Raw genomic sequence first — 13,331 nt, 5'->3', positions numbered from 1 at the left:
GTCGGTTCAGGGTTTGGGTGGCGGATTCTGGAGTTAGATCCTGAGGGACCAGCTTTTCAAATCAACATTATCATCCATCACATGATTTTGCTATGTGTTCGTATAGGAAACAAACGACAGATTCTAAAAACACCACAACCTGATATGTAGCGTGAACACCATGGTAGCGTTTGAGTTCATATGGCAATAGTCTTTCCCACTTTAGTTTTCTGCTTTTTTTTTTCTTCTTCTTAACGTATGTCCAGTCATCCTCAAAAAATAAACAAAAACCCAAAAGCCATTTTTTTCCCCTCAGATCTTGAAGAAAAGTTACACACACTGGCCAGAACCAGATAAGGGTAGGTTGTTTTTTTGTTTGTTTGTTTAACTTTTTTCTGTTTTTTTTTTGTTTGTTTTTTACATAATTAAACAACAAAAAAAATTGTTACAGTCAAGCTTCACAAACATTGTTACAGACTCACTTGGAGTTATGGAACAAGTAAGCCATGAGTCTCTACCTTGGGTGCAAGGTCCTCAAGAGAAGGAAGCTCCCAAGTCCAGGTGAGAGAAGGGGAGCCCCCTGCTGGCTGCAGAGCGCAAAGTGTGTGCTTTATGATACAGCAGAGCAGCGAGGACCTTCTGTCTCCGGGCGATGACTGAACAAAGCCGTGGCTGAACTGTGTATATAGGTCGATACATCTTGGTGTGTGTGTCCTTTTAGAAACGATTTTTTTTCCCCACCATAGACATGGCATAGACCCCATCTCGTGGGTAGAGCAGTTCTGACATCTGCAAAAAAAAATTTCATTTTCCAAGGATGTATGCACTGATAGAGCAATCCTTCTGGGTTCTTTAAATGCAGGTCTTGTGAGCGGCGGTGTGGTTTACACGTAGTACTCCTTATCCTTGTTTTTCTGTTTCTTGTGGCCGCTCTTGGAGCTCGGCTGCTTGTCCTTGAGCAGCGTGCCGTTGCTCTGGGCCGAGTTGCTGATGTAGTTCCGAGTCTCGTCCACTTGGTAGGACCCCTCGTCCCTGTTCCTGTACTTGTACATGGCGTACAGGAGGATCAAGATGCAGAGGGCGGCAGCAGCCACAATGCCGACGACCATCCCTGTTGTACTGCTCGACTCCCGGATCACCTCTGAGGCCCCCGGAACCCGTCTGACTCCCGGCTCCGTGGGGTTTGCTGTGGGCACATTACGGAACATGGGGGAAGTAATTAGTGGGCTCTTCAGTTTGGTGCTGTCTAGCTCATAGGCAGTGGGCAACGGAAGCAAGACTAGGTCAGGCTGGGGTTTGAGATCACGGTTATTCATTTTGCCAGCTGGCAATTTGGGCACCATCCCAGACGAGGAGGAGGAGGAAGCGGTGAAGCGGATCAGCTCAGGGGACAATGATGTGGTAGTAGTCCTACTAGTTTCGGAGGCTTTGTTAGGTTTAAAGTCCTTGGATTCCCACTTGGGCGCATGTGCTTTGTAGCCACCTTCGAAGATTGAAGTGGAAAGACTCTTATCTGTTACCAAGGAGAAGGTGGTGTAAAAATCTTCATCATCAGTAGGGGGCAGGTTAGAGTCAAAGGTTTCCCCTGAGCCATACCCAGATATCACCAAGCCATCATCATCACAACCATCGCTGCCTTGGTCCGACAAGCAAGGTAACCCCGCCTCAGAGGTCATGGACAGGGAATCTTTGGTGGTCTCAATAATGGTGAGGAGGGGGCGGAAGGTAGGGGGGAGTGTAATGGAAGGTGCACGAGTAGCAATAGGAAGGGTAGCTAAAGGGTCTTGTACAAGAAGAGGGATAACTAATTCACCTCCTGGGATTGAAAAGAAAAAGAAACACAGAATTAGTATATTTGTAAGTAAACACGATTCAGTCACTCTCAATGAATGGAGTTCATGGGTTACACCTCAGAAATGACAATGGAATCGCCGGATGGTAGCCTAACCATTCTAAGCCGATTTCCAGCCCATTATTTGCCTCTTGCCACCAAAACCTGAAATCTATAGATTGGGGCAGGGGTGTAGATTTTAAAGATACTCTCAAGTAATTATTTAGCTAGAACTCAAGTAAGCTTGTTTCCAGGATTTGCTTATGGGATGATGACATTCAATTACACTGTTGCCAATACTGACTGGCTATTAAAATTGTGTGTGTGTGTGTGTGTGTGTGTGTGTGTGTGTGTAGATAACTGTGAACTGTATTTAACCTTTCTTTATTGCCTTCTGGGGTTTCTACTTATTTGCTCCCATGAGGATGAGAATATTTTTCATGTCACAGAGACCAAGATCCAAGACCATAAAACACATTGTCCTTAATATCATAAAGGACTACCTTTTATTTCACATTTATCAGTAAGTGCAGTCTTCATTTACTATCTGCTAAATAAGGGCACGTTACAAGAGGTTAAAAATTTCTCATCTAACCAACCCATTTTGATTATGCTTTTCCAGTAATTCCCCTATTAAATGACCACCCATCTTGCCTTGGTCTAAAATTATGTTCATGTATTGCTTTTGTGCTAGATGCAAAATATCCTGAGCTGGACGCTACCTTTTAAAAATAACCAGCCTAGACAGCTGTGAATTACTGGAAACTTACTTTTAGATTCCGAAACGTAGAGAGAGCAAAGTCAGTTTTGAAAAATCCAAATGGCAAAAATTTATTAGTTTACCCAGAGATCCTACTTACTGTATTTAGAAACATGTGGACTGGGTCAGGAAAGCAAGTTCAGATAGTACACTAAATCCTAGTGCCTTGCAGATCATGGGTACCACAAATATTCCATGGTGGATGTTACTAACCTAATTGCGGAAGCAAGTTTATTATTTATGTATGTGAGAAAGATCAAGTTATTTTTCAAAGACAGAAAGAATCTCCAGAAGTTACAGTTCATTAAATTGTGTCCAAAATATTTATTCCAACTATTGCTTTTAAAAATCCTCTAGCAAGGATGGCATGAGGTTCCCCATCCCAGTTAGTCTGTCCGTTGAGATGCTTGATACAATATCATTGAACCTCTTTCTGAGCTGGGTCACTAAACTCTCAACCAGGTACAGTGTTTTGTGTTCTGCCCTCAGTAGTGATTTTGCCCTAGTGGAATGGTTGGTGTTTAAGTATCTGTTATCAGATATGACTTTGCTGAGGTCTCTCTATTGGTGACATACCCAGACATGTGGCTCAATACTGCCACGTGGGACATTCCAGGTGGACAAGCCTTTGAGTTTACACAGTCTTCCCAGGTAATGCCTATAAAGACTGACTCACAAATTAGAACTCTCTGCTCTGCTTTCCACACCTTATATCTTTAAATATTTCTTGTGCCTCCGTGAAAACTATTGCATGTAAAGTGTCCAGGTTTCAGATGTGCTAAGAGCAGGGTCTCCTGAGAAGAAACCTAATGCATACATTCCTAGCATCTGAGAAGACTTGCTTGCACCTACATTCAGAAGCTTTTCCTCTCTCCCTATTTTGCCAATTACACTGTGTTACACAGAGAGAAATCGAGTTGGGGAGGAGGGTAGCAATAATGTACATAATGTGTATCATTTGGAAGGCAAGGGACAATAGGGCATTGTGCAATCAGGTTACCATATGTGGAGAAATAAAAAAAAAAGAACCTTTCTGAGAATCTCAAAATGATGTTTTGGTCTGATCTCTATACCCAGGTTTCTCTTCTGGTGCTTGGAGTTGGAAACTATTGAGCAAAATGATCTTTGTGGTTCCATCAAAGTTTCAGACTTGCTTTGCTGGACCAGCACACCTAATTTTTACATTGTGAACCTATATAATTCATATACCTTGCAACTTATTTAATACATAGTTTACACACTTTTGCTAGTTTTTATAAAGGGGATTTGGAGAATGTTTCCTAAAGGTAAGCCAGACATAAAACTAACACTGGGCTCACTTTTCTCCTATTCTTCTAGTATTGGGTCCCAAGAGTTATATTTAAGGTGATACACAGGAAAAGGCAGTGTCTGAATAAAAGAAGAGCAGTGTGGAGGGAGAAGAGGAGTCCCATACAGTCTGTTTAAAGGTTCCCTACAGGTTACTCAGGGTTGATGTTACTTTCCTTCAGGAACAAGGTAGTTCTTAGGCATCTCATCAAGAACGAAGGATTAGCATGAGTGTTCTCTTCAGGCACAAACACTGATAATCATTTGTTCCTTAGGGCAGTGATAAAAATCTACCTTATGTGTATTGAGTACAGAGGAAACTGGGGTAAAGGACAAGGAATAACTGATTTGTTGGGAGGCAAAGGCCTGGTGCGCATAATTTTAATATAAAGGCAAATAGTTAAGGAGGATGCCAGTGTCCCCATGAGATTAAGATCACTGTCTTCATGATTGCAGAGTGGCATTCATTTGCAATTTTATTGTACCATCTGTGACTCCCAACTGGAGTCTTAAATTTGCCTATTTTTTTTACCCCCCTTCAATCTTAGCTAAAGCTTCCACAGTGTCTCTGTTGTTAAAAAAAAATCTACAAAATCTACAACTGCTCAGTCTGCAGTTGAATCACTGCCACTCTCCTTTGCTATTCCCTGCTCATTCAACACCCTAATGCAAATATCTCTCTTGGATTACAAAATAATCATAATAATAATGTAAAAAATAAATACCATCCTTTTTAGGATGGAATGGAAAGAGGGTTCTGAAGCTCACTAATTTATAAAGTGCTTCTAAAAGGTCAGCGAGTCCCCTAAGTAAATGATAAGAGCTTATTTCAAAACTAAAATGATGGGTATGATATTGCAGAGTTTAAATAACAGAAGCTGGCAAAATTATTAATCTTCAGTTTTCTTTGCCATTTTTTTTAACCCCGGAGAAAAATGATACATTGATGCCCAGTGTCAAGGAAATGTGAGCTCCAATTCCTGTAGTATTTAATCAGTGAAATGGTAGAAGCTTTCATAACCCCCTTTCCTGGCATCTCAAGGAATTGGAAGAGTGTCTTTAGTTCAAAAGGAAGTCAACAGGGCTGTGGGGGATCATTATTACAAATGGGGATTATAGTGAAAATAGGTGGAAAGTTTTAGATAACTGTAAACATGGAAGGTGCCTAAGACAGGTATATGAGTTGGGGTGTGTAATCAATTTTAATATTAAATTCCACCTTTAAGAGTTAAGATGATTATAGTATCCTGGGGAGTCTGTGGACACACACCATTTGAGATGAGGAGTTGAGGGATGTATTTCTCCCATTATTAGATCATCAATAGAAATGACTTAGATTCTGGAAGCCTATTTAAGTCTTTATGTTTGTCTTAATCCAAAGTGACTATACTCAGAAATGTTGGAGCAGCTGCTAATATTTTTGTTTCACTGCCCAAAGATTATGGAGTCAGTGATCTACCAGATGTCTATGCTTATAAAAGTATTCACAGATGCGCAAGCCTAAAATCATGAGGGGTTATAGGCAGAGTGATACAAAACCTATAATCCACCAAAACTCTAATTTCCCTTTCCATCTCCAGAATTTTTCTTCAGTTTGGAATAATATTTATATCCCTTAAAGTTATCATTTTAAATCAGGAATATATACCCTTTCTTGACAGGGCTGTGTTTTTCTTTAAACTCGACAGATCACTAGGGATATAAAAGGTCTATTTTAGCCCCGAAGGCTGCCCTGCTTTTTTGCTTTATGAGTGTATTTATAGATATATAATTCATGTGTCTAGGGCTGATATCCAGCAAATGGGGCTCTCTGCCATTGAAAAATACAGTGGATTAAAAATTTAACAGAACTCTTATGAATTGTGAGAATGTTGTAGGTGATGGTGAATGTAGTGGGTCATCTATAAAGACAAGAAGAGCAGCAGGAAGTTTCCATGGGTCTCCAACATATTTGAGATATTTGAGTCTAAGAAGTCACAAAAACACAGAAACAAGGACACTGAAGAACTAAACTCTGGGTGAGGACAACATGCTCCAATTCCGTGAGTTTCTATTATGTATATTTAGGTTCTTTAGCTCATCTCTTACTTGTATTTTTCTGAATCTCTACTGGGAAATTCTCATATAATGGGGAGAAATCATCCCTTTTCCACTAAATGAGTTGTTGGATGATACTCTTTTTGTTATTTGGTGCCACAGAAGTGTGTACTTGCAGCACATAAATATCCAAAAGCTTGTAACCATAAAATTGTTCTCCATCCACCTTCAGAAAAAAATAACCATGGAAAAACATAGCAAGTACCTAGGGAGAGACACTAGAAAAAGCTCAAGTGTCTCAAAGAAGCTTAACATTTTAATGAGATGAGAATTTTTAGGTAGGACCTTCCCTTCCCCCACTACTTTGACTGATTCTATAAGGCTACAGATTCTATTTTTCAACATATGCCCAGGGAAGATGAGCCAAAGCCCCTTGATATCATTATCTATTGTAAAATAAGTAATATCAAATGGAGTTTTTAATTTGCTTATTGATTAAGAGCTTTGCCTCCAAAGTCACTCAGACTGAAGTTAACAGCACAGCTCTGCAGTTTACTAGCCACACAAGATTGGGTAAATTGCGTACACTCTCTGTGAAATGGGAATAACAACACAGCCTACCTCAAACCACAATCTGAATAATAATAATGCATGTTAATTATAACACATGTTAAAAATTTAGCACAGAGTCCATTGCTGCTCCAAAATGCTAGTTACTAGTATCATTTCTACTAATATAAACACTGAAACCTTTGGTCATTTTTTCTATTTTTAAAAAATATAGTAGACTCATGCTAAGGTAGAAGTATAACAGGAGCCCAGATTATTAAGGCTATTTTAAATACAGAGTTTGAGAAATGATTTATGATAGTTCAAAGAGCTGTACTAAAAAAAAAAAAAGATTAGCCTTTTATTAAATTCTTACAGATGGCTTCCTCAATAAAAATAAAAGCTTTCAATTCATTTAGATAAAATAACACCTCATTGAGGAAGTTCTTAGTTTTAAACCTAAAATATCACCCAACATATCAAAAAATATAAAATGATATAAATCTAGGTAGAGAAAGCCCATTCATTAAAGCTGCTGGGTTGGAAACATATCTGTTACCTACCAATCAGTTTGATATTCCTTTCTATAACAGTTTCAGAAAACTCTAGCATTGAAAATTAAAGTGAAACAAGTAAACTCTTTACTTAAAAACTGTAAAGTACATACGTTTTACTGATCTTATGTTTCTTGAAGTGCATAAAGGCAACGTCTAAATTCCTTTAAGGTCCAAGGATATCCTCATAAATAGTACCTACCTGAAAAGTTGCCTAAATTAAACTTCAGGTGTGAAAATCATCATGTTTCTTCTTGGTAGAATCAGAGGATCCTTTTAAAGCTTACCTGATTAAGTCCTTGAGATAAATGGAAACTATTAATAGAAAGGCAAAAGAAGAGAAAGAGAGAGAGAGAGAGAGAGAGAGAGAGAGAGAGAGAGAGAGAGAGAAAGAGAGAGAGAGAACTGTGTGCCTTCTGTTTGTGTGTTTTCACCAATATGGCTCTATACTCTGGGAGGCATCATTATCATAGGACAGCACTCTAAACACCTGGGATTCTCGATGTCTTTATTCTCAGTAAAATTGATTTTGAAGCCTGTGGTGATGGTGATAGTCTAATCCTGGATAACAAAACTCACCATAATCACTTGAGAGTACCTTCTTTCCCCTTTGCAGAAGAGAAAAACAACTGACTTCCCCAAATTCTTTCTATGGAGTTAAATTAGGATGTAATTACCATTGATAACACTTGGAGTTAATGCATTTTCTTCTGGGGTGCAGGCCTCCTGGAGGCTGTAACCGACTTAATATCCCATTACTTTCAAGGCTTTAAAGCTGGCTCAGGCAAAGAGGCCAGGCTTCCTTTGCATGTTAGGGACAATTTACCCACCCCCTTCTACCAAGAGTAGAGTTCACATTGGTTATTCAAAGCAATTCAGCACAAAACATAACACTGAAAATTAAGCAAATAGACACAAATGAAATAAAATATTTAATATTATGTTCAAAATTACATAGTAGAAAATAAAATCAACTTCAGGGCCAAAGTAAGCTAGAGGGAAGGAGAGCAAATAACATCAACAAAGCATTCTCAAGATAAGGACAGAAAGAAAAGTAAAAGCAAATAAAAAATAGAGGCTGTTTTAGAAAAGCAAAGAAAGAAGTCATTTCCACATAGACAAAATAATTTAAATAAGAAAAAGCATACCGTATTAATTCATCGTCAACTTACATCAACAAATTGCCCGCATGTTTTTTGGCATGAAAGAAAAATTTACAAAAGAAAGTTGTGTAAGAATGCTCTTGGACAAATAGAATTGCCACATTCTTGTAACTTGCTTTTTTGTTGTTGTTGTCATTTATTAAAAAAAAAACTTTTGACCAAAATGTCTAATTTTTCAAATATAATAATTTACAACAAAGGATGATACAGGGAGGCAACAACACATACATCCACACCACATAACATAAATAGGAAAAAAAAAATCTGCACTTTAACAAATTTTTACTTCAAGGGGCTAGGGAAGGCATTGATTTTGAATTTGAAATAATTCCGATTGCAATGATTTTAAAAATTAAAAAAATCCTGTTTACCTTTATAATTTACCTTTAAAAATCTACAAATCTAGAGGGTTTGGAATAAATTTCTGCATTGTTATAGGTTCTCAGATATATATTTAACTTTTACAATTTTTTTGTCTTTTCGACAAGTATTAGACTTTCTTTAATTTAAGGGAATGGATGACAGCACATAAATTTGAACAATGCTAAAGAAAGGAGGGGGTGGGAAGGAATGATGCAGAAAGGGTAAGGTCATATCTATGAGTGAACTACACAAGAGATGAAGATGATGGGAGTAAATGTGTAAGTGAGTCGCCATGTCCATGTAAGGGCGGCACGGAGTGATCTAGCTGCATTAGAGCTTCTGGCTGTAAGGAAGGGATGGGCAATATACAAAAACAAATGAGCCTACACATGCCCATCTACAGAAATAAAGAACAGAACTCTAACACTGACAATCTCACACACCCTAAGCTGCAACTTCTTCAACATGCAATTACTTAAAAAAAGCATTACAGTTTCATTAAAGATTTTCAAATAATAAAAACAGTTAAACTTGTTTTCTCCTACTGAAAATAGCCAAAATACATAAAATAATAATACTAATAATAATGATCAAAAGGTTAAAAGCAAAAAACAAGGAGACTTAGATTTATGCATTCAAGTTGAACAACTTCATCGACAGCCACACAGCCCCATCTAGAGTTAGGGGAAGGGGTCAGAGATCTGCAGAGGTGGTAGAAAGGCAGAGTTGTATTGGGAGCCCACTTGCTGGGTTAGTAATGATTTCCCTGTATAGAAATGGTACTGTCTGAATGACCTCATTTACTTTCACCAATGTCCCCACTCCCCACCATGGTGCATGTGATTCCCAATGAGACTGGGATCATTTGAAAGATGTGGATGTGGGGATTCTGCAGCTGAAGTTGTTCCACATTTAAAGAGGGAGTGGGGAAAATTGCAGAAAACAATTCATAACTTTTTTCTCATAATTTTGGATAAAAGCAAATCTAAAGATCTAGCAATTAAAAAGAAACACACTGATATATTTATATATATAGATAGATATATATAATACAAAAAGTACTTAATTCCCAAACAAGAAGGGAGAAAAGAACCAAAAAAAGTTTTAAAGAAAAAAAAATATTTCACACACTTTCAGGGATGAACAACCAGATGCACACGCTGAGGAGGCACAGACAGAGCAGTCAGGGGACACTTTGTTTGCTTTGCATTTGTTGGCTTGTGGATTCCCCTTCTGATGATAGCCGAAATTAAAAACCAATGTTGTATTATTTTAATTTTTTTTTAAATTTGGTTTTGCTTCTTTAAAAAAAAATAAAAAGGGCGTGCAGTCTGGATGTACGTCATAAGTAGACATTTAAAAGAAGAAAGTGGCTAAGACTGACAAATGGGTAATCAATCATCTATTATCATTTAATTGTAGGAATGTTAAGTTAATACATGCTTAAAGTAAGTTGCATTTAGGGAAACTAGAAAAACAGAACAGCAGGCTAGGGTTAGAGAGAGGTCAGCAAGACAAAACCGATTCAGGATGGTAGAAAGGTACTGGGTTTAGTTTCATGCCCTTCCAGTAGGGGCCAAGGACACCCCAAGGCTTCTTGCAAATTCCAAGAAGAAATGTGTATATGTTTTGGGGGTTGAAGTAGAGCCTGTAGAAATGCAGGTATAAATATACTTGGGTTCATGAGTTCTGCTCCAGGAAATGTACCCCATATTCATTCATAGCTGAAGGAGGATATTTTATAAGGTGTAGAGGGTTTATAATTAACATTGTTCCATATGAGTATTTTTGGGCATGGCAAAATTGACAGGGCACTATTAGTGACAATGGAGTATCAATAAAGTGAGCCTGATAAATGGAATAGCTAAAACACACACACACACACACACACACACACGCACACGCACACGCACACGCACACGCACACGCACACACACACACACACAGTAATAGGGGTAAAATCCCTCTTCACTTCTAATAGTGCTATAGTGTCAGTGTCTGTAAACTACAGGATAGTCAGGAAATGAGGGTGGTTTATTTGGAGTACATTGAGGAAAAGTGTATCAGTCCTCTAGAGACCCTGTGGGAAGCAATATATTCCACTCAATGTATATTGAGAAAATTAGAGGAGACAGAGGGAGAGAGAGAGAGAGAGAGAGAGAGAGAGAGAGAGAGAGAGAGAGAGAAGGAGGGAGAGGAGAGGGAGAATAGAAGAGAGGGAGAAAGGAGGAAGGCAGAGAGGGGGAGGGAGAGAGAGAGACAGAGAGAGAGAGAGAGAGAGAGAGAGAGAGAGAGAGAGAGCATGTATGTGTGTGTTTTGAGGGAAAGATACTGTAGAAGGGACATGGGGGAGGAGATTTAGAAATGGCCTCAGCCTCTACTGGAAGAGATCACAAGAGTTTTATTCAATATTATATCTCTGTGAGGACATTAATGTTTAACCAAGGACTGGGAAACCTGGGTAGGCGAACCACAAAGGCAAGCCACTGAGAGCACCTGGTTCTGACAGCCAATTCCAATCACTCCCAAGAACTCATTTTGGGTGACTTTGACAAACAAAATAAATTGTGAGGATGAGCCAGACTTTTGCCCCCTCTGGACGCCCCTTTTATTATTTTATATTAAAATAATGATAGTAACTTTTCCCCATGGGTCAGTCCATACCAAGATTTTTAGTCTCTGGTTTAATAATGTTAATCATTATTTTTAGGAACTTCACAAAGGGCAGCTGGGTGGTTTTAGGAGGTAGGAAAAAATCTCCAATTGAATAGGAAAAGAGAAACCCTTGTTGACATTTAGGTGATTTTTTTTGGACTGATTATACTTTTAAAATTGAATTTTATTGTTTGAGAAGACCCTATAAATGCTCTTATGGCCTTACAAGGCATCAAATGACTTCTGTAGAACAAAGTTAGTTATTTCATATGGATTATTTTTGTATCACAGGCCTTTTCTTAAAGCAGGGATCATAACTATCATAATCTAAATATGAAATGTAAAGAAAAAGATACTACCAGTGCATACATACTCCTAGATAATCAGAGGTATTTTGAGGAAGATATATCAGCAATTTGGGTCTCCTAAGGTTCCTACTGAGTAATTTACCTCTTTCAAAATAACCTGTTTTCAAACTCATACAAGTAGGACACCACTTACATTCTGGTTTAAACGAACATACCAAAATTTATGGTTGTCATTTTGCAAGTAAAGTATGTATTTTTGAACCCATGGAAGCCATAATTTCAAATGAAGCCAACACAGCCAAAATACAGTGCATATACATTTTTATAATATAATTCAACCATCAGTTAACATGTATAAAACTTGTTTGGTTTCTAATATAAGATACAAAATAATATTGCTAGTAGTGCATAATCATGTCACAATTTCTCTTTCATTAGCTATCTACGCTACATTTTTATTATCGGTAACTGCATGGTTTTATATCTATGTCTCTACTGGATGTAAAGAATGCTTTAGGATTATTTTTGCCATTGAGAACAAATAATACAATAATCGGACTTGAAACAGCATATTTTTTATGCGACCATTTTTATCCCAACATGACCAAATAACCCTGTCTAAATGTAAAATAAAATGTTTAGAAAACATCAAATGAAATATATTGTAATTACCCTGGTCAGCATTCATTTTGAAGAATGCACTGATTTCAAAGAAAAAGTTTCTAAACTGCATGGAGTTGTGCTTAAGAAGCCCAAAGACACTCAAATACCTCAAGTTGCAAACCCACCTCTCTGGGAGAGTGGGTCCTGCTGACTACAGGGCATTGAATGTAAATAGGTGAGGTCAAAGAGGAAGGCCCAAATAAATTACTTCGTATATGATTAAATATTGTAAATTTCTGAGGGAAAATACTGGAGAGAGGAAAAAGAGGAAACCTTCTTGGGAGTCTGAGTATACCAGGGAAGACATAGGATATTACAAGTAGAGAGGTCTAAGAAAGGAGTTTGGAGAACCAATGCCTAAATGAGGACTTTCAAGATTTTTGCATCAGATCTATGTGGTAAACCTCCTCCCCTGTCGCTCCTATGAAATATACAAAAACAGTTCATTGAATGTTATTTTATGGGTCCATGGGATGAAGGGAGAGATTCTTCTGGGAGAATCAATGGCTCAGTTCTGAATATCAGAATAAAAATAGAGACTCTAAGCACAGATATGGAATCCTGGGAACAGGAGGATTCCTGTCATGTCCTGTCTCATTGGTTACAAAATGGTCCTCCCCCCATATACACTGCCTTCTCATAGTCTTTTTCTCAGATATGAATGATAGTCAGAGAAGGAGTGAAAATGACTGCTTCATACATACTATTTGCTTCTAAGTAAAAAGTTTAATATTTACTTTTTAATGCTGAACAAAAATGCCCTCAGGTAAAAATATCATGTGCATTTTTTCCCCAAACCCACTTTCCACATATAACTACAGTGAATAAGGAGACACAGAAAGACTAAACCTTTATGATGAAAAAGAAAGCCCAGGACAATATCAATATCAAGCCCAATACTTAGACCTGCATTTCTGTATTAATGATTTGCTTGCCCAATTTAGAGTAATTTTTCAAATTTAAGAAGACAGATAAGAATGGGTAAAACATTATGAATAGTAGTATCACATAGTCAAAACTGATAAGAGAGAATGTTCAGACATGGAAGGATATTAAATGAATGACTTCTTTCCCTATATCTGCATGACCTTAAACTTGTGCCTATAATTCTGTCCCCCAACCTCCACTCTTCTTTGTGAGCCTACTGTGCCCTATATAAAT

General features: G+C 37.9%; 1 protein-coding gene across 18 annotated transcripts in view; it reads right to left on the bottom strand.

The window, feature by feature from the left end:
- Nucleotides 1–863: 863 nt before the first annotated feature.
- The window catches only part of NRXN3 (neurexin 3), a gene marked incomplete at both ends in the record, with an annotated part of 1,469,510 nt that continues 1,457,042 nt past the window's right edge, over nucleotides 864–13,331 (bottom strand). For 10 of the 18 annotated variants that reach the window (XM_079767585.1, XM_079767586.1, XM_079767587.1 and 7 more), the window contains one exon: nucleotides 864–1,165. In XM_079767585.1, the coding sequence (XP_079623711.1) occupies nucleotides 864–1,165 (302 nt within the window). Of the gene's footprint in view, nucleotides 1,796–13,331 lie in introns of all 18 variants that reach the window. The other 8 variants (XM_079767570.1, XM_079767583.1, XM_079767580.1 and 5 more) reach the window with 2 other exon arrangements.

The sequence above is a fragment of the Cnephaeus nilssonii genome (genome assembly GCF_951640355.1).
Source record: "Cnephaeus nilssonii genome assembly, chromosome: 4".
NCBI lineage: Eukaryota > Metazoa > Chordata > Mammalia > Chiroptera > Vespertilionidae > Cnephaeus > Cnephaeus nilssonii.
Note: the sequence above shows the minus strand (reverse complement) of the source record. Positions and strands in the feature narration are given on the sequence as shown.